This window comes from Lissotriton vulgaris, chromosome 7 (assembly GCF_964263255.1).
Source record: "Lissotriton vulgaris chromosome 7, aLisVul1.2, whole genome shotgun sequence".
NCBI classification, from domain to species: domain Eukaryota; kingdom Metazoa; phylum Chordata; class Amphibia; order Caudata; family Salamandridae; genus Lissotriton; species Lissotriton vulgaris.
The window spans coordinates 318,348,314-318,373,195 of NC_141695.1; the positions used below are offsets into that span (position 1 = coordinate 318,348,314).

The 24,882-nt window shown below is 46.8% G+C and overlaps 1 protein-coding gene across 2 annotated transcripts in view; it reads left to right on the top strand.

Moving 5' to 3' along the window:
• LOC147701473 (voltage-gated potassium channel KCNC1-like) overlaps nt 1-24,882 on the top strand; it is a 710,999-nt gene that overhangs the window by 358,443 nt on the left and 327,674 nt on the right. For both annotated transcript variants that reach the window (XM_086930147.1, XM_086930146.1), the window contains exon 2: nt 11,864-12,797. In XM_086930147.1, the coding sequence (XP_086786273.1) occupies nt 11,864-12,797 (934 nt within the window). The remainder of the gene's footprint in view (nt 1-11,863; nt 12,798-24,882) is intronic.

A 24,882-nucleotide genomic window follows, 5' to 3' on the forward strand; every position in this document is an offset into this window, starting at 1 on the left:
GTCCGAAGCAAGGGGAAAAGTGGGCTAGAACGGAAGTCTTGTTGCAACATTTAGTTTTGATCTGTAGCACCAAAGATGCATATGACTGCCTGATAACATTAGTTTATTCAATAAGTACTGTGGTGTGTTTAGTTAAAGTATTGTAAAGATGGTAAAGGCTGATCTTGGTGTACAGAACAATTAGGGAGAAATCTACATGTATTTGATTAGTATGTGGTAATGAAATTGTTTTGTCTGTGATCAGTGTCGCAGCTTCATTGATTACTTTTAGCAGGACAGTTCTAACAGCAGGAATGCCTGTGTGTATAAATATCTCCAATTCCACTCCTGAAAAGGACTAATGCTTGGATTACTTATTTTGGATTGTCAGTAGCCATTGCATGTTTGCCAGATTATAGATGTTTTAGGTGACTGAGGGCTTCTCTCACCATGGTATTTATGCGTGTGTCTACGATGTGTTTGCCGTCTATTACAAGTCATTTGGTATTGCTGTTTAGCAGTCTGTGCTATGACATTATGAGCCAAATTTCTGTCTGCTTTCTGTATGTATTGTAAACTGCACTGTAGCGTTCTCTCTGATTTGTATGAGCTGTACTGCAGTGTTGTATCTGCATACATTGTGAGCTGCGCTTTAGTCTATTTTCTGTAGGTATTAGGAGCTGTGCTACGTACCATTTCTGTACTATGATTTGTGCTGTAGTCTGCCCTGTCTGAAGTTATTATGAACTTTTCTAAGCTCTCGCTGAGTGTTGTAAATTTGCTGCTGTCTATCCACTGCAGGAATTGTGAGCTGTGTTACATCCCAAAATCACTAAGTCACATTCTTTTCTCTACAAATATTGAGAGTTGAGCTGCAGTCTGGTCCTTTCCATAGAAACGAGAGCTCTTATGCATTCTGTCATTTATGCGGTTGTTGTCTCTTGTGCTGCAGTCTGACTTGTATGGGTTTATGCTGAACTATTCCATAGCCTGTGTTTGGATTGTAGTGTTGCAATCAATCTAATATGGGTAAAGGGGGCAGTGCTACGTCGTACCTTCTAAGGGAGTTTGGTAAGCTTTGTTGCAGGCGTTCATCTCTGTGGGCATTAGGGAGTGTGCTTCATTCCACTCTCTCGTGTGAGTGTTATGAACCCTACCGATATCTGCCTTCTAAAAATCATGGTGAGCTGTGCTGCAGTATATGGTGTTTGTGGACATTTTGATTTTGCTACTCTCTCTCTCTCTCTCTCTCTCTCCCTCTCTCTCTCCCTCTCTCTCTCTCTCTCTCTCTCTCTCTCTCATTATCTCCCTGCCTCTCTTTCTCACTCTGGATATTTAGACCTTGCTGCAAACTATATTATTTGCAGGTGTTGTGAACGTTGCTGCAGTCTGCACTTTCTGCAGTTATTGCTTCTCTTTCTGTGAGCTGTGCTATCATCTGTCGTCGAGGTGTATTGCGAGTTGTGTAACATTGTGCACCGTCTCTGTGGTTGTTGTGAGCTGTGGCGCAATCTGTCCTTTCTACAGTTATAGGGGCGAGCTGTGATGCTGTATACCTGGCAGTGGTTATGAAAAGTTTGCTTCTGAATGTTATTTCCTGGAGTATTGTGAGCTTGATACAGCATATGTTCACCGCAGATGATGTATTCTGTGCTATGCTCTGTCCTCTTTTATTATGAGCACTGCAGTGGTCCTCCTTTTGTAGGTATTCTGTGCAGTGCTGCTTTCTGCTGCTTGTAGTCTGTTCTCTCTGTGGGTATTGTGTACAGGGGTGTGGCCTGCCATTTCTAGAAGTATTGAGATATGTGCTGCAGTCTTTCCTCTCGGAGAGCTATGCTGCAGCTTGTCATCTGTTGTGAGAACTGCTACAGTCTACACTGTGTAGGTGGTGTCAGCAGTGCTGCAGTCTCCTCTCTGCAGGTTTTGCGAGCTGTGCTACAGTCTTTCTTCTCTGCAGGCGGTGTAAGCTGGTTGCAGTCTACCCTCTCTGTGAGAACTGGGTGCTGTGCTGCAGTCTGCCCTCTGAGACAGGTGTGGGAGTTATTTTGCAGCCTTACCTCTATGCATATACCGTGACCACTGCTACAGTAAGCCCTATGCGCAAGTTTTGTATTCTGTTTGTAAATTGTGCTGCAGGCTTCCTTCTCTGTTCGTGTACATTGTGCTGCCCCCTGCTCCCTCTGAGGATGTTGTGAACACTGCTGTAGTCTGCAGACTCTGCAGATATTGTGAATGCTACTTTAGTCTTCTCTTTCTTTTGGTATTATAAGCAGTTCCGCAGTCTTTTCTCTCTGCTGGTATGAAGAACTGCACTGCACCCTGCCGTCTCTGTTAGTATTGCAGCCTGTGCTGCAGTGTTCTCTGTCTGTGGCGGTTGCTTATGAGTTCTGCGCTCTTCCCTAGCTGCATGTTTTGTTAGCACTGCAGCTCTGTTTTCTCAGTTGATGTTGTTGGCACTGATGCGGTCTGTGCAACAGTAAACAAATATGCACAGACTTTTTCAACATACCTATGTTACTGTTTGTTAAATGCCTCTCTTCTGGAATGATTTCTTTCCGATGGCTACTCCTACTTGCAGAATCGTCACCTTTCGAATATCCCGGCATCAGATTAGATCCAGAAGCCCCTCTGTAACTTTCCCGTGCTGGTAGGTGATGCTGCCTCTATCTTAACTAGAGACAAATAGTGTCAATCCCGATGCCAGTTTTCGTTCGTCCACACCCTTCAACTGGGATCCGAAGCTGCTCTCCACGATGTTTGTGTTTTTCTCTGCTAGTTTTCTAAGAAATGTTTTGTGCAGTCCTTAGTGCTGCCCCGCCCGCAATGAAGTCGGGGTTTAAGCCTTGTCCATCCGGTCATGGATGTTTGTCCATCTCTTACACTCTTGAGGTCCTCTCGGGGTGTCTAGGTTAAAACATGACTCCAAGCTGTGTGAGAAACACAGCCTCTTTAGTACGTACCACTGCTTCAAGGACAAGAGGCCAAGCTTCCGTGGCTCATGCTTGCAACGAGCATTGGCAGTCCAGGTTAGGCCTGAAACTGTATTATCGATATTCCCAGTAGTCAAAGGAGAAGGGAAGGAAGCACAAGAAGAAGAAAAGGGGAAAGGGCGATTTTTCAGCTCAACTTTACTCCTGGTCACGTGGTTGTTAGAATTGGGGGTCTCTGGTTGGCACAGGTATGCACTACCCCTTAAGAATAACCCCTGCTCACCCTTTAGGTTGCGTGGCGCGAGCAGTCAAGGCTAATCCTCAGGGCGCTAAGTCAGGTAAGCATTTATGACCACATACAGTAAACACAATGACCCACCACAAATGGACACCAGGCGTAAGATTTTGTATCAAAAATACGTAGGCTTTATATAAAAATACTTAGTTATGCAGAGTTATCACAAGACCAATATAACTTTGAGAAAATGAGAGCCACAGGATTAAAACTGGGCAAGAGTTCTTAGGAAGTTCTTAATTACTGCTTATTCCAACAGGTTCATTAAATAGAATGCTGTCCCACACCCCTCGATGTGACCCCTGCTCTTTTGGCACAGTTCGTTAATAATTGGGCACTGCGTAGCGCGTTGGTGTACCCTGTGCGAGGAGGACAGGGAGACCCTACCGCTGCTCTTGCTTCTCGCGGTCCGGAGTGGTCGGTTCTATTGAGGAGTATGAGTCGTACTGCGGCCGTGCGACTCATTCGTGATCATGAGCACTACGGGGAAAACAAACGTTGCGGACCCCGAGTCCGATGAAAACTCCCTTCGGAGTTCGAGTGGCACAGTACCTGGGTTTGTGGAGTTGTAAGCAGTTCGTGGGTCCAACGTCTCGGATCACTGATGGCGGCCCGGGACAGGTTCGCGGCTTCCTGGTTCTGCACGGCTCGTACCAACCTCAGGAACCGAGACGGAGGAGCGGGCTCTGGGAGTCGGGGCGGACGGTCCGGGGCTCACGCTGCTTTGGGGGCACTCACATGGGGCGGCGTCGGAGCGGATCCTCTCGGACCACGCTGGCGGGTGGTTGGAGGGTTGGGCGGCACGGAGCGGCCGGTACAGGTGTACAGGCAGGCTCAAGGTGCGGTGCGGACCCAAGGGCACAAAACTCTAGTGTGGTCCGGGCGAACGGGGCGTACGGGGACTCGCACTGGGTTTGGGCCGGTTGCTTCTGGCGGAGATGAGCGAGTAGTGACCAGTATGCCTCTTCAGGAAAGAGGGGCAGGATGCGGGCGGCCCAGTCGGGACGGGATTGACAAGGCTCGATGGAGCAGAGTCACCTGTGGCGGGGCGGCCAGGCACGAGCTGCTCACTCGGGGAAAATGAGGCACACAAGGGAGGTCACAGCTCCCGGCGGCACAGAGGCAGATCAACACACAGCTAGGCATGTCGTCAGGAGAGGCGGCAAGAGTCCAATGATACCGGGGTCCCGTCAGGGGGCAAGCTCAATTCCAAGCCCATGGAGATTTGTTTAAAGCACAAATGAAGCAAAGTCCTTTCTGGTCTTTTCCTCTCCTTCCTCAGCAAGGCACCACGGCAGGCCAGTCCTTCAGAGCAGGGACAGTCTTTCCTCCTTCAGATTTTCTTGGTCCTTCTAGTTGGGCAGAGATTCTTCGTGGTAAAACAGGATCTGATTTCTTAGGAGCTGGGCTCCGACATTTATACTGAAAATCCTTTGTTCTTGCAGGCCAGGGGGCCTGAGCCTGGTTCAGCCCAGTTTTGGAGCACCTTGTTTACAGGAGGCTGTTTTATTCTTTCAGGGTGCAGGGCAGGGGCATCAGGCGCTCCACAGGAGGTGGAGCCAGCATTGTGGTGGCAGAGCACACCCCTATTCAGAGTCAAGGGGCACTCCTCCCACCCATCCTGGGGGTAATCCCTCTATTCACCACCTGGCAGCCCAAACTGTCCCCTGGAATTCCCCAGCCCTGTCACTCACAGAAACCAGACAGCAGATACTCATCCTAGCGGAAGCGGGCTGAAATGATCAGGCAAGCACATGCTAACTTTCTAAAAGTAGCATTTGCAAACAGAGGATATTAAAATAAACTTTACTAAAAGAAGTATATTATTATTCTGAGTTCAGGCATACTAAACTTGACTTTCTACCATGTTCTCTGAGCCGGCTGGGATTATAGAGTGTAATAATTCCAGCAGCCATTCTGGCCTATGAGAACAGGTAGCCTTACAATAGTGAAAATCAAAACGGCTGTAATTCACTATTAGGACATGCCACACACATCAGGGCTTGTCCTACCTTATGCTTACAATGCACCCTGCCCTTGGGCCTACCATAGGGGTGACCACATGAAGTAAAGGGAAGGTTTAGAGGCTGGCAAGTGTGTGCACTTGCCCAGCCAGCATGACGGTACCAGACTGCACGCAGGTTCTGCAATGGCAGACCTTAGACACATTTTAAAAGGCTGCTTATGTGGGTGGCGCAACCAGCGCTGCAGGCCCACAAGCAGTATTTGTATTTACAAGCCCTAGCACTCCTGGTTCACTTTACTGGGGACTGACAGTAAATCAAATGAGCCAATCATGGAAACCAATCATTGTATACATTTTACACAGGGAGAGCATATGCACTTTAGCACTGGTCAGCAGTGGTAAAGTGCCCAGAGTCATTAAACCAGCAAAAACAGGTCAGAGAGAATATTGGAGGAAGGCAAAAAGTTCAGGGATGACCCTGCAGAGAGGGCCAAGTCCAACAGTGGTCATCGCCTCAAGGTTCTCCACCTCCAGAAGAGTTGTGTCATCTTCAAAGCCGAAGGTGGTGGATGTCACTCCATCCAAAAAACCTCTGCAAGCAGTGCTGCTGCCTTCTGCGGCACCTTTTCTGGCGTTCCCAAAGTTTGCAGTGCAGGGTACCAACCCGGCACAGTTCCTGCACATCATGATGGTGATCTTTTGGAATGCAGTGGGCCCCAAGGTGTCCTTCACAGGATGATGGGATCCTACTGGCTATTCGCCTTCAGCATATCTCAATCCAAAGCACACTACCAATGCCAGCTGCTGCCTCCCTAGCACCAAGCTCCTTGCCAGTAGTTCCTCCAACAGTGCTACCCATGCCAACACTAGAGCCGTATTTTGTGCCAGGAACAGACCCTTCAAATCAAGGACATTCATAGGAAGTTCAGGAAAGAGGCTCAAAGATTCGCTGATGAGATAGGGCAAGGGGGAGGAAGTCAGCCTGGGCCTACACCATGTCAGTGAAAAGGTGCCAAAAGTAATATTCCATGATGATGATGATGATGACACAAGTGAAATGGCCTACTTGCTACCTTCTGCACATTCAGTTACGGCAGACTACTTAGCGATGCAAAGCGCCAGTGGTCTTGACACTGTCATGGAAACAGAGGGACCTGGCATTTCCTGAAGTCCATCTCTTGATGCCATCATGTAAACAGTATTGTGAAGATCCCTGCAGTCTGCTCACTCTGCAGGTGTTGTGAAGATCCCTGCAATCTGCTCTCTCTGTTGGTATTGTGAGATGTGCTGCAGTCTGACCTCTCAGTAAGTGTTGTGAGCACCGCTGCAGTCTGCTCTCTGTGCAGGTATTGTGACGATCCCTGCAGTCTTCTCTCTCTGCCGGTATTGTGAGATGTGCTGCAGCCTGCCCTCTCTGTAAGTGTTGTGAGTACTGCGGCAGGCTACTCTCTGTGCAGGTATTGTGAAGATCCCCGCAGTCTGCTCTCTCTGCAGGTGTCGTAAGCACTGCTGCAGTCTGCTCTCTGTGCAGGCATTGTGAAATGTGCTGTAGTCTGCTCTCTGCAGGTATTGTGACAATCCCTGCAGTCTGCTCTCTGCAGGTGTCGTGAGCACTGCTGCAGTCTGCTCTCTGTGCAGGCATTGTGAGATGTGCTGCAGTCTGCTCTCTCTGCAGGAATTGTGACGATCCCTGCAGTCTGCTCTCTCTGCAGGTGTTGTGAGCGCTGCTGCAGTCTGCTCTCTGTACAGGCATTGTGAGATGTGCTGCAGTCTGCTTTCTCTGCAGGTGTTGTGAGCACTGCTGCAGGCTACTCTCTGTGCAGGTATTGTAATATGTGCTGCAGTCTGCTTTCTCTGCAGGTGTTGAGCACTGCTGCAGCATGCTCTCTCTGTCGGTATTGTGTGATGTGCTGCAGTCTGACATTTCTGTAAGTGTTGTGAGCCCTGCTGCAGGCTGCTCTCTCTGCAGGTGTTGTGAAGATCCATGCTGTCTGCTGTCTGCTGTCTCTGTCTGTATTGTGAGATGTGCTGCAGTCTGCTCTCTCTGCAGGTGTTGTGATTACTGCTGCAGTCTGCTCTGTCTCTGCAGGTGTTGTGATTACTGCTGCAGTCTGCTCCCTCTGCAGGTGTCGTGAGCACTGCTGCAGTCTGCTCCCTCTGCAGGTGTCCTGAGCACTGCTGCAGTCTGCTCTCTCTGTTGGTATTGTGAGATGTGCTGCAGTCTGCTCTCTCTGCAGGTGTCGTGAGCACTGCTGCAGTCTGCTCCCTCTGCAGGTGTCGTGAGCACTGCTGCAGTCTGCTCTCTCTGTTGGTATTGTGAGATGTGCTGCAGTCTGCTCTCTCTGCAGGTGTCGTGAGCACTGCTGCAGTCTGCTCCCTCTGCAGGTGTCATGAGGACTGCTGCAGTCTGCTTTCTCTGCAGGTGTTATGAGCACTGCTGCAGTCTGCTCTCTCTCTCTGCAGGTGTCTTGAGCACTGCTGCAGTCTGCTCCCTCTGCAAGTGTTGTGAGGATCCCTGCAGTCTGCTCTCTGTCAGTATTGTGAGATGTGCTGCAGTCTGCTCTCTGTGCAGGTATTGTGAAGATCCCTGCAGTCTGCTCTCTGTCGGTATTGTGAGATGTGCTGCAGTCTGACTTCTCTGTAAGTGTTGTGAGCTAAAGCTGCAGTCTGCTCTCTCTCTGCAGGTGTCGTGAGCACTGCTGCAGTCTGCTCCCTCTGCAACTGTTGTGAGGATCCCTGCAGTCTGCTCTCTCTGTCAGTATTGTGAGATGTGCTGCAGTCTGCTCTCTGTGCAGGTGTTGTGAGCACTGTTGCAGTCTGCTCTCTGTGCAGGTATTGTGAAGATCCCTGCAGTCTGCTCTCTCTGTCGCTATTGTGAGATGTGCTGCAGCCTGCTCTCTCTGCAGTTGTCGTGAGCACTACTGCAGCCTACTCTCTCTGGAGGTTTAAAGCGCCGCTTGGCTTGCCCTTTCTGCAGGTCTTTGGTAATTGTAATGCAGCCTGGCCTCTCTCTTGGTGTGTTGCAAGCACTGCTGCAGCCTGCTCTCTGCAGGTATTGTGGGCGCTGCTGCAGTCCCGCATCTGCGGTTCTTTGGATTGTACTGCAGAGCTGATGCAGCGCTGCTGGGAATTCAGAGGGACCCAGGCTCTTCGACGCGTGATCTGGGGAGGACGGGTTAGATAGGGTGGAAGACACCAAAAAGAGGGGTACGAGGTCAGAGCAGGGGGAGGTTGAATCGGAGATAAGCGCAAAACCTAAACCCACCGGTGTCTATGAATAGTGGTGTTTGTGTACTGACATTTGAGTGTACCGAAATGCGTGTAACAAAAGAGGACATGTGTGCCCACTACAGGAGAGAGAGAGAGTGCGTGCGTGTGTTTGTGTGAGAGAGAGAGACACACGCACAATGGCCAAATTTCTTTATGTTGGGGCAGTCGGAAGCAGGGCTTGACTTTTTTAATAAGGCGGAGCGGGGTGGTGGTGGTCCACTACTGAACGGCTCAGTTTAAACCAGCTGGAGGTGAGAACTCACATAGCTGGCTGTTCCCGTATACACAGGATGGCCACCAGCTTTCAGTATGTACCCTGCAAATGTTAATACATTTAGCACGCCTGGCTTTTTAGAAAGCGTCGACTTAACCCAGAGGAGGGCATGTTTTCATGTGCTCCAGTGCAGAATTATTTAGCAGTCCCTAGCAGAAAACAATTTACTCATCTTGGATAATACTGTGTGCAAAAGTTGCATTTATTTCCCTTTCGTGCCTCATTGGTTGTATTTTCTATGTTAGTGAGCAGTGTCATTTAACTCGTTCTGTGCACCTTCATAAATGCACAATAGTAGGCGTATGGCAATGTTTGTGGAATGTCCCATATTTTTTTGTGATCAAAGTCTAGTCATGCTACCCTCTGCAAAGTATACTTGCCTCCTTAACTCTCGCATGCCTGGTAAAAGATCTGCAAACCTCTACTCAACCCTCCTTTGTGCTTATATTGGGCATGTATTCAAAGATGGTCACAATCCTGACATTTTGGCAAATGTGATTATACTGTCAAGAACATTTGGCCTTACCAAAGTTAGCTAAGATTTCCTGACCTTACTTAGGCCCCTGCAAGTTCACTCGTGTTTCGGCTTTCTCCTGGTGGAGTCTGCCTCAGAAGCTTTATTTTACAGACTTTACGTGATTTGTTGTTTACCCACAGAAACTCTCAGCCCACCTTCCTGTGGTTATTTCGTGATGGAACCTGCATCATTATCTAGATATTTGACTATATCCATGGGTGTGCGAAATGTTACTATGCCTGCACAGTTGTTAAAATGTTTGCACCACAAGTCCTGGCCAACATTAGCACACTAATCTTTGTGGTGACATGAGTACTGCTTGGAGAATAGCGTGGGGAGGACTCCCACCTGTGCTATATCACCTGCTTCCCTGTGCTGCACTGTAAGGCACCACGAAAGATCTGGCTGCTCCCCATGGTCGCATGGAACCGCATAGTCATGAATTACACGAGCTCTATGGCTTGTTGGTAGTTGGCCTGCTATGAGAGAACGGCGCAGTTGGCATTGCCCAGTCTCTGATTCACCAAAAGACGCTAGGTTCTATGAACTCCGGCAACAAAAGTGAAGTATTTCGCTAGTGACCGCTTTAAGGATCTTCCAGAACATGTTTCGTGACCAGTAGTTCTTGAGGACTGCTGGGAAATACATGCTGGAGATCAGTGCTTAATTTGTAAAATATTAAGTGCCAGGGCTCTGACCAGGAGACCACTACAGCTTGCACCACCCATCGCCCCGTCATCACTGCCAAAACAATTACTAACCATCCTTCTCAGATGTAAATGCAAAAGTTCAGATTATTCCAGGTGCCCAAAGCTAAAGGAATGGCTGAGGAGGCAGGTATTGTGATTTTTTAATGGATATTGCTTTCCTAAACAACTGTTATACTTCTCATCTCTAAATTACATGAGCAGCGCCACCTTGTGGCAGACTGCCCTAAGTGTGGTATTGACAATTAGGTGCCGGTGCCGAGCACCGGAAACCAATTAAGTGTTGGTGCTCAGCACTGGAAATCTCCGGCTCAAATTAAGCAGTGCTGGAGATATTGGCATCTTCCTGGGATCCTTTCAAAGATGGCGCCTTAAAGAGAACCAAGGAACAGCGATTTCTTCACTGGAAGTATTAGAAATATTTTGTCAGAATTACGGTTGGTCAAAACCCAGCCTAAGCTGCTAAATGCTCTCGTAAAATCATTTAAGGGCCAAAACCATTTGATATTAGAGACTCCCTCATGAAGATATTGTGCCATAAAACCTTGGTCTAAATATCGTCTGACAACAGGATTCTGTCCTAAATATTCTTTACAAAAATATTGCCTCGTGATATTTCGGTGAACAATATTTAGGACACGATTTTTATGTCAGACAATATTTTTGTTATTGCTATTCTGACAAACAAATCTTAATGAAGCTGCAAAGTGCCTCCTTCAAAGAAATATGAGCCTTAAGCACGGCAGCACCAAAGGTCTCCTACGTTTTCCTCTGGGTTCGACTTGAGTTGTAATTTTACGTTAGGGAATATTATTAACAGGAAATCTCATTACCATTGCTTTTTTAACGGTTTGGTACATGCTAATACACATCTCCTGTGTTGTCCAATTCTGTTTTCCTTAGGTATGGAGGAAGTGTTTGCAACTAAGTCAGTTACAATGCTGTCGACTGACAGCCAGAATTCGCTAATGAATAGACAATCATTAGGAACATCAATGCAAATAACGTGATTTTTCAGGGGGAGCCGAACCGCTGATAGAGGGGTTTTTAATGCACAGGTCTACGATTTCTGTGAGAAGCCGGATGAAAGATGAGTAAATGCTGTAAGGTGAGCCTCGCGATTTGGCTGTGAATGCATGTTTATGCCTGACACTGTCTGTGCTGATGTGGATGGATGTCTTTGTTTGACTGTGTCAGTATATTTGTCTGCTTGTGTTTGCCTCATTTTTGATGTTTTAGCGCGTGAGTGGTAATTTTTGACGCCTGTGCCTGTCTTTGCAGGAATTTCTGCATGGGTGGGCGATTGGTGTTCGTTTCACTGTGCCTGTATGTCACTAAAGTTTTGAGAACATATACTTTATATTTGTGGCTGTGTGCACGTTGGTGGGAGAGGTGCTTCTCGTTATGTGATTATATGTTTGACTGTGCGAGATTGACTGATCTATTGTGTGTTTCTCTTCTTTATCTATGGTTTTGGATTCCTCAGTCTTACCTAGTAGCAGAAACAGTAATTCAGGGACGTGCGGAGGAAACTATCATGGAATCATACCAAGAGGCACACCTACAAGACCAGGCTGTTATTGGCAACATTTTAATTAGTTGGAGAAAATGTGCGTCTTTGTTAGTGGCCTCGAAATCCATGTATTATAGTAAGATATACTATGATTTGATAAAATATTGGTCTGATCAATGCAACCAGCAGTCATAATATGTATAATCATCTAGTTCAATATTCAGCTATAAACCAATGAGTGAAGGATCTTTTAATGATCCATGCAAAGCCCTGGGTAGTCCACTTGTACCACAATCAAAATGGTTGAAGGTTGTTTGGCATGCTGGTGGATTGTTTCCAAAGCCAATATTTATTGAAGTCTCTTTTTCTTTTCTCTCTTTCTCCCTTGCACCTCCTTGATTCGGCCTGGCAGTATGTCGCATTCGCATCCCTCTTCTTCATCCTCATCTCCATCACCACCTTCTGCCTGGAGACACATGAGGCATTCAACCACATCACGAACAGGACAGAGACTACAGTGGAAGGGAACATTACCAAGACAAACACCATCCTAGAGGTGGAGACAGAACCCTTCCTCACCTACGTGGAGGGCATGTGCGTAATTTGGTTTACTCTTGAGTTCTTCATGCGTGTCCTCTTCTGCCCTGATAAGATGGAGTTCATCAAGAGCAGTTTGAACATTATTGACTTTGTGGCCATCTTGCCCTTCTACCTGGAGGTGGGCTTGAGTGGTCTTTCTTCTAAAGCTGCCAAGGATGTCCTGGGGTTCCTAAGGGTGGTCCGCTTTGTCCGGATCCTGAGGATCTTCAAGCTGACCCGCCATTTTGTAGGCCTGAGAGTTCTTGGGCACACGCTCCGGGCCAGCACCAATGAGTTCCTGTTGCTCATTATCTTTCTGGCCCTGGGCGTCTTGATTTTCGCCACCATGATTTATTACGCCGAGAGGATTGGTGCTGACCGCGATGACATCACAGGAAGCAAGCACACCAACTTCAAGAACATCCCTATTGGCTTTTGGTGGGCTGTGGTGACCATGACAACTTTAGGCTATGGGGACATGTACCCAGTGACCTGGTCTGGGATGCTGGTGGGCGCCTTGTGCGCCTTGGCTGGCGTGCTCACCATAGCTATGCCGGTCCCAGTTATTGTGAATAACTTTGGAATGTACTACTCCCTGGCGATGGCAAAACAGAAGCTACCAAAGAAAAAGAACAAACACATCCCGCGGCCCCCGCAGCCAGGATCACCCAATTACTGTAAACCTGACATGCAGTCACCGCACAGGAGTGCCCAGGGGGATTCGTGCCCCCTAGCTCAGGAGGAGATCATAGAGATCAACAGAGCAGGTAAGGCCAAATAACTTGAAAAGAGATAAAGTAAAAATTAACACTACGTATGCATAATGTATTGCATCCTCAGTCGATGATAATCAACATTACATGCTATAGAGATGGGACCCCATCTAAATCTGTGATTTCAGGTAGCACTAAGATGCTGCTTCTCATACCCTGGTGTATCTGACAATAGTACACACTACACACACAGCTTATCTCTAGGATCTCTGGTTCTCCCGCTGTTGTGTATCGTACATTAATGCACAAACTGCTTTCTCGTAAACTTGGTGTATTTTGTCATTTTACACATTTCAGCTTATTTTACCCCTGTTGTATCTACCACTGGTGCTCACCATGCATTTCATACCCTCTTAAATCCCATGCGTGTATAAACCATTTTTATTTTACCCATGTATATTTTGCACAATTGTACACCTCGAGTCTCTTTTGCTAGTGTATCTTTCACTAATGCATGGACTGATTTTTGTAACACAGGTTATCTTGCACTAGTGCATGTTGTGCTTCTCTTAGTATTACAGTAGTGCACACTCTGCATATCATAACGTTGGCGTAGTTTTACTAGTGAACACCTTGCTTCTCTTACCCTGACAAATTTTACATTGGTGGACACCGACCTTCTTGGTGGAGCTTACACAGGTGCATAACCTACTTATCATAACCATGCTGTATTTTCCTTCTCGTATCCCTGAGGTAGTTAATGTTAGTGCACAACCCACTTTTTCATAATCTTGGTGAATCTCACACACCACACTTATTTGTCTCTTGTGTATCTTACAGTTGTGCATATTGCAAATCTCCTTTGGCTAGTCCATCTAAAACCAGTGCTCCTTTTTTCATAATTCTGGTGTTTTTCACGCTGGTTTGCATCATGCTTCTTGTACTTTTTGAGTATCTCAAACTAGTGAGCACTCTGTTTGTTACCTCTATTGATTTATGTGCTTATGCACTCCGTGCTTCTGTAACTTATTTATCCAGCCAGTCCATGTTAACCTGGTGTAATTTATACTACTGCACAGCCGACCCATATTACCACTTCTGTATCTCACCCTTCTTCCTTCACATTTAGTTTATTTTACAATCATTATAGCTCTGGTGTACATTACCTCAGTACACATTCCTTCTCTTTTCTCGCTCTATCTAACACTGCAGAAGAACTTCCTTGTTCTACCTTGCTGTATCTCACACTTGTGTATACCATATATATTTTTTTATTTCAAAGAATTTTATTAGAAGATTATTGTATATACAGTACAGTACCGATACAGTGAGGGCAATACAGATGGACTACCAACGCCGTTGGGGTTACAGTAGGCGTAACGTCAGACATGGGTGGTCGGCTGTGCAGGCGGTCATGATCGGTATCTTGGCGTAACTGGCTGTGATGAACTCTTGTATTACCCTCGGAGAGAGAAGGGTGAAAATAGGAAAGAAAAGAGAAAGAGAGGAGAGGGTGGGACAGGGTAGGAAGCATGTTCGTTGTTCGCCCTGCTTCCAGGCGTTGTGGTGCATAATGTTGGGCTGCCTAGGGAGGTTTGTGCGATCCCAGGTGTTTATCAAGGAAGGACCACATCTCGCCTCTTGCTGAGTGGCTGGGTGAATAGCTTGCTGTTATGTTATCCGCCCCCCTGAGGAAGGTAACCCAGTTAAACCAGCTTTTGAAAGTAGCCCTCCCTGTGTCCTTCCAGTTCGTAAGGATGGTTTTAACCGCTGCTGTGAGCAGGAGGTCGATCAGATATCTATCCTCTTTGGCTTGGAGTTCAGGGGCCATGAAAGCGTGACTATCCCTACGAAATCAGGCTGTATGGGGTGTCCCACTATATTGTTTATGAAGTCCCTGACTTTGGTCCAGAATGTCTTGATCTTAGGGCAGTAAAGGATAAGGTGTGCTAAGTTGCCTTTTTCTAACTCTGGAGAAGCTAACACTTGTTAATAGCACACTTTTCGTGAACCAGGCTTGGGGGCTCAATCTACTATTGATTCTACTGTAAGGGCTGTTATCCTCCCGAAATGTAGTAGACTGAGATCCATTGAGTTTAGTACCAATAAACATCTGATATCTGTCAAAAGCATGAAGGGACCCATCAGACCTATTTGTGGGGGAAAGGGAGTGTGGGACAGGCAGGAGATAATGACCTCAGCCATGGTGGTTTAGGCTGCTTGCCACTGGTGTCCATCTGCAAACAGTGCCAAGTCCCACAATTCCTACACTTGACTCTCAGGATAACGAGGGCAAGCAGTCACAGGCTTCCCAGGGAGGTAGTATCGGTGCAAAGTGCTTAGAGCTTAACAGCCAGCCAGCATATACAACAAACAACTCAATGCCAATCTCAGTGCTTGTCTTTATGTTAAATAACGTTTTTTTATCTCACAGCAGATCTAAATACTGCCACAGTGCGTCTTGATTAGCAAATACAGGGTGGTACCCCTGGTTACGGTCACCTGTGGGTGCTACATCCCTCCTCTCCGGCCACCTTTCACCTCCGAGTACTCTCTTCCACCTGGGCGACCCTATCAGTTAAAGCCCCCAGTATTTTGTGGCAGAGGCATTATTTAAGCATAGGTTCAGATTACTTTATTCTAATCACAGAGGTTCAGGTGCTCAATCAGGTCATTAATTTTTACTTATATTAGTGATGTGAGCAGAAAAGACTCAAGCCCTTGTGCCTGAGTCGTCTGTGCATGTTACAGATTATGTTCTAACCTCAGGCATAGGGCTGTTTACTAGGCCTGCATTACCTGCTTGTTGGTTCTGCAGAGGTCAGTGGGTGGTTTGCCGTGTGCAGCCCATATCTTCAGTGCATGCAGTAGTTTTCCTTCAAATTAGGCTTTGCCAGAAACATACAGAATGGTGGGGCCTATTGAACTGATTATGCGTCTCAGAGGTTTCTTTCCTTAATATCAAAGGCAGTAAAATATTTAGAGGAGAGTTGCACTATATTTGAATATTTTTTCCTCCCTCTCTCTTTCTTCCTTGCATTCCCTTTGTTTCCCTTTCTTTCTCTACACATGGGTATGGTGATGGCAGCAGAGAAACGTTTCTTGCAGAGTACTTTGAAGTCTGCACGTACTTATTTTTTAGTCTTGAATCATTAAGTCCGGGCCAGTTTCTCAACATCAACCAAAGGACTTTAGGTTAATTATCCAAATAAGTATTTGTCTTTCGGGCCCAAGCTCTCATTAGAATAGTGTCATCCCATAGACTGCACAACAAACGGAACAGAAACCCCAATGTGACACTCAACTCATAAAGAAGAATAAAAAGACAAAACGGGCCCTTGGGAGCCATACAGATAAGCCTTTCCCGATATAGCTTTTCTTCCATAAATGGTGTGTGCTGACTACATTTATTTATTTTTATTTATTTATTTATAGTGTTTTTATAGCGCGAACAAGACCCGTGGGTATCAGAGCGCTTAACATAGATGATTACAGATTGACATTATAATAACAATTATAACAGTTATAGCAGCAAACAGATATGAAGGTAGAAGGTGATATGCTATCTAGGGTGATTAGATAAATATATTCATAACGCCTGTGCAATTAGCATTTAGAGGTGCATAGAGTTTCGCTTGTGTCATAGTCATACAGTCAGCTCGGTGAGGTAGGGTTCCATATTATTATCAGTACAATTCATTAAGAGATTTCACACACAGAGACCAGGCTTGACTTCTGTTTCTTTGGTGTGTCTAAAATATTCCTTTAGAGTATTCTAAATTGAAAGACATCTCTAAAGGATAGTGTCAACGTGTTTTGGCCCGTTTAACAGTGGACCTCTTCAGGACATTGGAAGAACAGAAGTACCTATTAAAATAATATTCACAAACTATAATCACATTTAGGGTGCTAAACATTTCTATTGTGCAGTCAATAGATTTAAAAAAACAGGTCAGGTACCTGCTGCTTTACAACATGTGGAGCCAAAAGTGCACATGTACATTACAAAAAATAGAACCAATATTATAAAAAGGAGGACAATCAATCGCCTTATTAGTACATACAACAAAATGCGTAAGATAAGAAAAGTAATGACAACTAGAATCTTTCTTCAGCCTTCCAGTATCTTCAAACCTGTGTGGCTGTCTCCCAAATAAATTGGATGTACCGTCCACAAAGGAGGTAGTCATTAAGAGAGTTCACATAGAGACCAGACTTGTCTTCTGTTTCTTTGGTGTGTGTCCAAAATATTCCTTTAGAGTATTCTAAATTGAAAGACTGCTCCAAAGGATAGTGTCAACGTGTTTTAGGTCGTTTAACTGATGATCTCTTCAGGACATTGGAAGGACAGAAGTCCTTAAATAATATTCACAAACTATAATCACATTTAGGGTGCTAAACATATCTATTGTGCATTCAATAGATTTAAAAAAAACAGGTCAGGTACCTCCTGCTTAATAACAGGTGGAGATAAAAGTGCCACATGGATATTGTTTCATGTGTGGTTTAGATATTTTGTAGTGCTCTATAAGTGGCGTGCTAGGCCCCGCGGACCTTATTCTAGATCTATGTTGTAGTACTCTGGCTTTAATGGACTACGTGGTTTGCCCTATGTATGCCAGTTCGCAAGGTGCATTGTACACAATGCACAACATTATTCGTGTTGCAATTGGAGAACTTCACTTGTTTTTTTTTTATAATTCTTTTTATTGAAACAAGGCATCAAACAAAGAGAGACACAATACAGACGAATCACAATATAATCTGCAACACATTTGCAAAATAAAAGGGGGTGGGGGAGCAGAACCAAAGTACATATTTGTCAAAAGCTTCACGGGGATGAGGGAACTTCAAATATTGAATTTCTAGGTGGTACACAAATCTCTCCTCTATATCCATTCCATTGATTCCAAATTAAGGCCCATTTTCGGGGACGCCCTCTTGCCATGTACACAGTTTTTTCTCGGAACATACTCCAGTCTAAGTCCTTTTTCCAGTTTTCGAGGTTGGGGGGTAACTCAGCACCCCATTGTTGGGCAATATTTATTTTCGCTATCATATAGCCCAGTGTGGTCCACTGTGTCTGTGCATTGTTTAGATCCGTAGGTTCCCATATATTGAGAAGGCATCTCCGCGCCTTCGGCAGCAAAGAGACCCCGTGACCTCTTGAATAGTATTACGAATCTTGCCCCAATACTAAGTTATATAACGGCACTCCCAAAGGATATGTAAGAAAGTACCCTCTTAGCCACATTTTCGTCGAACCCACACTCCATCTTCCGACAACGCCATCCGCACTAGGCGGGGGCCAGTGACATAGACCCTGTGTAAAATCTTTAACTGTACAAATCGCAGCCTTGCAGGTATAGCAACCATTTTTGGAGAGGATACAACTGATTGCCAATCTTCATCATCCAATTCTATCCCATCTCTAGTCCACTGAACCCTCAGTTCCTTAAGTAGATCCGCCCTATTATTGATTAATTTCTTGTAGATCAGGGCGATCGTTTTGTCGGGGAGATGACCATATAAGATTCTATCCTCAAGAGGCGATGCCTCCGGTAATTTCTCCCCCAGAGGCAAAGCGGCCATTAATGAATGACGGATTTGCATATAGCGGAAATATTCCGGTCCTGAAAGCTCAAATTCTACCTGCATTTCTTTGAACGATTTAATCCTTCCCTTGCCCCACATGTCCCCCACAGTTGAAATTCCTATCAGCTCCCATTTATCAAATCCCTTTGTGTTCCATAGCTTACCTAATCGTTCCGAATCAAAAAGTGGGGTTGCAAGTGTAGTTTGTCCTTCCACCCCAGAGAGCTCGTGGCATCATGCCAGATTTTCACTGCATGTTTCGTCGGTCCCGTCAGTCCCAGTTTCACTGGCTTAGAATACAGTGCCCTATTATAATTACCCCCCGGGAGGAGCCATTTATCCATAGCGTACCCTGGATCAGCGACAGGCCCATATGTTCCATGATTAATAGCAGCCAATTGGGAGGCCCAGTAATAACGCTTGATATCTGGGAGGGCGATACCTCCGTCATACCACGGGAGCGTCAGCTTGGCTAACGCAATACGAGGCCTTCCCTCCCATAACAGACTACGTTGTAGTCCCTCCACCTCGCGGAAATAGCTTGCCGGCACCGCGTCTAAAGTATTTTGAAGGACATAGAGAAAGCGAGGCAGAGACATCATCTTAAAAAGGGCTGCCCGACCCAACAAAGAGATCAAGAGCTTTCGCCAATGAGCGGAGTCACTCTTAAGCCTCTGCAGAGGGGGGAGAAGATTTCCAACATGGCGTCGGGTCCAGAGAAACAAAAATGCCAAGATATTTAAAACCACACGTATTGATCTGAATGGGACAGTTCCTCGGAGGAACCAGGGCTTCCCCATTGAGGACATACAAAAGAGATTTATTCCAGTTAATGGAGAGTCCGGAGTTCTTGCCGAAAGAGACAAGAACGTCGCATACCACCATGAGGGATTTCCGAGGGGAGGTCAAATATAACAGAATATCATCCGCATATAAGGAGATCCGATCTTCCCACTCAGGGGACCATCGTATTCCACGAATTGATGGTTCCCACCAGATCCAAGCCGCCAGGGGTTCCAGCGCCAGGGAGAAAAGGAGGGGGGAGAGGGGGCAACCCTGTCTCGTGCTCTGCCCCAGATGAAAGGTTGCCGAAACTCGTCCGTTAACCACTACCTGGGCAAGTGGTTTAGCGTATAATAACCGCACCCAGCCAATAAAATCGAATCCAAATCCAAATTTAGCCAAGACCGCTCATAAATAGGACCATTCAACTGTATCAAAGGCCATCGTTGCGTCAAGAGAAGCGATCACGGACTGTTCCTGCAAAGTATGAGCTCTGGCTATCACGCCATGTAACCTTCTTAAATTCAAGGCAGTATTTCTATGGGGGATAAATCCTGATTGGTCTGGGTGACTATTAGTCTATTAGAGAGGATTTTGGCCAATGTTTTGGGTTCCGCATTTAACGAAGAAATAGGTCTATACGAGGCACACCTTTTTCTTCGGTTTACTGTCCTTATGGATTACCACCACCGACGCCACTCTCTGGTCCCTAGGAATGACTCCCTACTCCCGTGCCTCAACAAACATACCCTTAAGGTAATAAGCTAGTCTATCTGGTCTACAGCTCAATTGGGAGTCCGTTTGGTCCCATTGCCTTGCCTGAGTTCAATGATCGAATAGCTTGAGCTATTTCATCAGTAGTCAGGGGACTATCCATAAAGTCACTATCCTCCGTAGACAAACAAGGAAGCTGTATATCCCGAAGCAATAAATGGGAGTCCTCCACCGGTCGATCCGAGACCGAGGCATAAACAGTTTGGAAATACCTCGCAAAACTGTCCTCTATATTCTGGGGGTCAGTAAGCAGCTCCCCCCATCCGTGACAAGTTCCGGAACAACACGCGCGGCCTCCTCTTTTTTGTCCAACCAAGCGATCAACCTCCCCGCTTAATCTCCGAGATCATAGAGCCGTCCCTTCTGTTCCCTGCTAAGAGCTCTGGCCCTATCTGTGACCAAAGATTTATAATCATGTTGTTTTAAGGCTCAAAATATGTAAGTTAGCTCAAGTCACCCCTTGCTCCAGTTCTTCCTCCAGTCTCCTAATTTCAACTGCAACAATCTCTTTATTCCTTTCCTTTTTGGTCCCAGCTATTAACGATACCGCTTGACCCCTGATCACCGTTTTAAATGCTTCCCAGAGAGACACCACAGAGGATACCGACCCTTCATTATCTATAAAATGTTAATCTAGAGCCTTTAAAAGATCCTTACGGATTTTAGGGTTTCGCATATACCATGGATTAATAGGGGCTATCCTACCTGCTGAATGCGGCGTGACACAGAACCAAAGCCATAGTGGGGAGTGGGCTGAAATGCCCCTAGCAAGATGAACCACTTCAATAATATAGGATACCTGAGCCGCTGGGACCAAACAATAATCTAACCGGGAGAGGCTGCCGTGTACACCCAAGTGGAAAGTGTATTGCTTCTTATCTGGGTGAAACAGTCTCCAGGTGTCCATCAAGCCCATTGCATCCAAAAAATCGGGCAGCCACCTCTGGGCGCGCCCTGTATCTCGTGGGGGATATCTATCCAAACCCCCAGAAACCACAGCGTTGAAATCACCGCCTACAATCAAAAGTCCCACCAGTAACTCGAGTAACAATTTCCCTAAATCAGAGAATGAGGTAGATTGCAAACCCGGGGGGACATACACCGACAAGAGGGTAAGAACATGCCCTTCCCGTCTACCCGAAATCCAAAACATATCTCCCTCTGTCATCCGCCCACGTGGAATCTATCACTAAGGGGAGTGCCTTTCGAATCAGGATACCCGCCCCCCTAGACCCAGAGGTGAACCCTGCATGCGCAACCAGTTTGTATCCCATTCTGTGCATAGCCATGCATGAGTTTCCAACTAAATGTGTTTCTTGAAGCAGGACCACATCCTGTGCATGACGCCTGAGGTATTGAAGAACCACACTACGCTTGATCTTGTCCCCCAACCCATTCACATTCCAATATATAATCTTGAGTTCACTACCCCCCATCATCATAGGAAAAAGCAAAGTGATCATCTGGTGTCTTCTGCATGCTAATCAAATCCAATATATGGGTGCCATCGGTAACACAAAACATAGAAAAAATTAAACCAGTTGCTAATAATGTGTCATAGAATAATACAAGAATCTCTTCAACTCTTCTCCCCCCACCCCCCACCCTACACCCCTGCATGTCGCTTACGCGCATCCCCAACTAACAGTGTGCCTGTCGCCCATCACACCCCAATACTAATCTACAACTAACTAGAGGTAGAAAAGAGAGGAGGGCCTACACTCGCCCGCCACCTTACCCCGCTCTCGCACTTCGCCGCTGCCACCCCATTTCAGGTCCACATATTGCAGCACCTATGCAGACATAGCAAATCTAAGGAAAGCTTTATGTTATGTTATGTTATGTTATTAGGGGATTTGTATAGCGCTCAGCTACTCAGACAGAGTGTCCCGGCGCTAGCAGACCCATATAGCACAAAAGGAAGACACAGATGAGATGACTGGCTGAAGAGCCATGTCTTGAGCTCTTTTCTGAAAGATAATAGATTGTCGATTCTCCTTAAAGCCACTGGCAAGTCGTTCCAGGCCCTGGGCGCTAGATATTTAAACGGACGACTGCCAGTACGGGCTTTTTTAATGGCCGGTGTTCTGGCCAAGGCCAGTGAAGCTGAGCGAAGTGCTCTGGCTGGATGGTGAAAGCCAATCCTGTTCCTCAGGTATCGCGCGCCCTTGCCATGCAGAGCCTTGAATGCAATTGTGAGGGTCTTAAAAACAATACGTTCTCGAATGGGCAGCCAGTGGAGCGATTGCAGGATCCCAGACGCATGGGATCTACGGCCAAGATCAAAAATTTCCCGCGCCGCAGAGTTCTGCACCACCTGCAAACGGGACAAAAGATAGTCAGGGAGGCCGAGATAAAGCACATTCGCGTAATCCAGTCTGGATCCTATCAGCGCCTGGACAATTGTCCTTCTATGAGAAATAGATAAGAGTGGAAGGAATTTCTTCAGCATCTTGAGCAAGCCAAAACACTGTCCAACCAGGCTCATGATCTGAGGTTTGAAGAGAGACCATTATCCATTTTCATTCAGAGATTTTTCGCCACCGAAGTGTCTGTGGCTGGAGGAAACATCTCGGACGGCCACCACGATTTCCAGCCAGGGACAGGGGAGCAACCAAAGAAAAGAACCTCTGATTTATCGGAGTTACACTTCAACTGATTACGCTGGAACCAGGCGAAGACGGTGTTCAGGCAAATCCTGATCCGCTCCTCATCAAAATCGATGTTCTTCTCGAAGGTGAAGAGAAGCTGGGTGTCATCAGCGTAGGAGACGATCTGGGCACCACACGACTCAGCCAGCACCGCCAAAGGGGCCATATAGATATTAAAGAGAGTGGGGCTCAGAATGGATCCCTGAGGAACACCCACCTCCAAAGGCGGCACCATGGCTGAGTACGGGGGGGGGGCCCAGACCGTCTGTTGGCGGTCTGAAAGAAAGGATTTGAACTAGCTGAACACTGTCCCCTCAACCCCGATCTCCGAGAGTCTAGCAAGGAGACAACTGTGGGGGACGGTGTCAAACGCCGCCGACAAGTTCAACATCATCAACAGCGCTTTCCCTCCCCTGTCAAGAACCTCCTTAATGGCCTCTGAAACCTCCAACAGAGCAGTTTCAGTGCTCAAATTGGCCCTGAAACCTGACTGCGTCTGATGAAGGACATCATGCACTTCAACAAAGTCCGAAAGGACTGTCTGAACGTGTTTTTCCATTACCTTTGCCAAGACCGGAAGCAGGGAAATGGGCCGGTAGTTAGAATGGCATTTAGGGTCGAGAGTCGGTTTTTTCAGAAGGGGTAGCACCTGAGCCTGTTTCCATGCCTGCAGCACTACCCCTGACTCAAGAGAGCGATTTAAAATGGGATTCACGATGGGGTTAATGGCCGGAGCAATTTTAGCTAAAAACTTGGCAGGGCAGGGGTCCATCGGGGATCCTGATTTCATTTTATAAAGCAGATCCAACGAAGTCAGGTGGCTGATAAGCGGAAATTCAGACAGCGTAGATCTATTCAGTTCCGTCCGAAGATGGAGAGGTGCAGCATTATCAGTCACTTCTGCCACAGGCGGCCCGAACGTGGCCTGAATGCTACAGATTTTATTAGCAAAAAACCTGCTAGATCCACGATCCATGGCTCCAAGAAAGCGCTCTTAGTAGTCGCTGAAGCAGGGGATGTGAATTCCTTCACAATCGTGAAGATTTCTTTACTCATATTAGATGCCTCCTCAATCCTCCTAGCATAATAAGCCTTCTTTTCTGAATAGATGTCTTTGTGATAAGCCTTAACATACTGCTTATAGGCCACTTTAAGAGCCTCTTCATATTTCGATCTCCATGCTCTTTCTGCCTTCTTGCAATGCCTCCGGCTGGTGTTAAGTGCCGGCGTAAACCAAGGAGCCGAGGCCCGCGCCGAGTTCTTATGCGCCGGTAGAATGGGTGTGAGTTCATCAAGGCAGCGTGCCAACCATGAGCGAAAGTCGTCCTCCAGGCTACCCGTGAGCTCGCAAGGATAAGACATTAGGTACTGCATCACCATATCCACCGAAATACGGCCCAAAGCACGCTGTGGCTGAGAGTTGTGGCCAGGACCCCTGTTATGGGTCCTGGACTTACACAGGATGTCAAAACTAACCAGCAAGTGGTCAGACCACAGCACTGGTTCAGGTACAGCTGCTAGAATAGGGACCGTAGAGAAGATTTGATCAAGAATGTGGCCTTTATTATGGGTAGGGGACACCAAATAGGGTAGTAGGCCCAGTGATCCAGTGGTATCAAATACTTTCATGGTGTCTGTCGCACCAGACTCATCCATGTGGATATTAAAATTGCCCAGCAATAGGCAGTGTTTAAACTTCACACTGAAGGCAGATACCGCCGTATATAGCTCCTCATGAAAAGCCCCGATAGAACCCGGGGGTCTATAGACTAACAGTCCTGCGCAGGATTGGTAGGGCGAAAGAGTCAAACAGAAGCCGAGGGCCTCTGCTCCATCAATGGCCTCAGTCGGGACCATGGAGCAGCTGTAGCGCCTATCGATCACTAAAGCCACCCCCCCGCCTCTGCCAGCTGCTCGATCTTTCCGAATCAAAAAATAATTCGGGGGGAGGGCAGCAGCAATGTCAGGACCTGAAAGCTCGCCTAACCAGGTTTCTGTCAGGAAAAGACAAGCGGGCTTGCGTTCTAGCAAAAGGTTAAAAAGATCCAGAGCATGTTTGCTCACCGACCGAGTGTTCAGCAGCGCACAAGGAAAGTTACTGTCCGCCGTTCCCTTGCCATTCTTAGTAGCAACCTGAGCATCCTGCCCCTCAGCGGCTTCATGAGCTAAAGCCTTTTTTGAAGTCCACCCGCATTTGGGGCAGTGCAAATTACTCACTGAGCAGTTGTATCCCCCTGAACACCCGCTGATAAGGTTTCCTCTTATACTTAGCAGGGATGCTGAGGAGTATCTGAGTAAAAGCCCCGGAGAGTATGCCTGGGAATCCCCTACCCGTC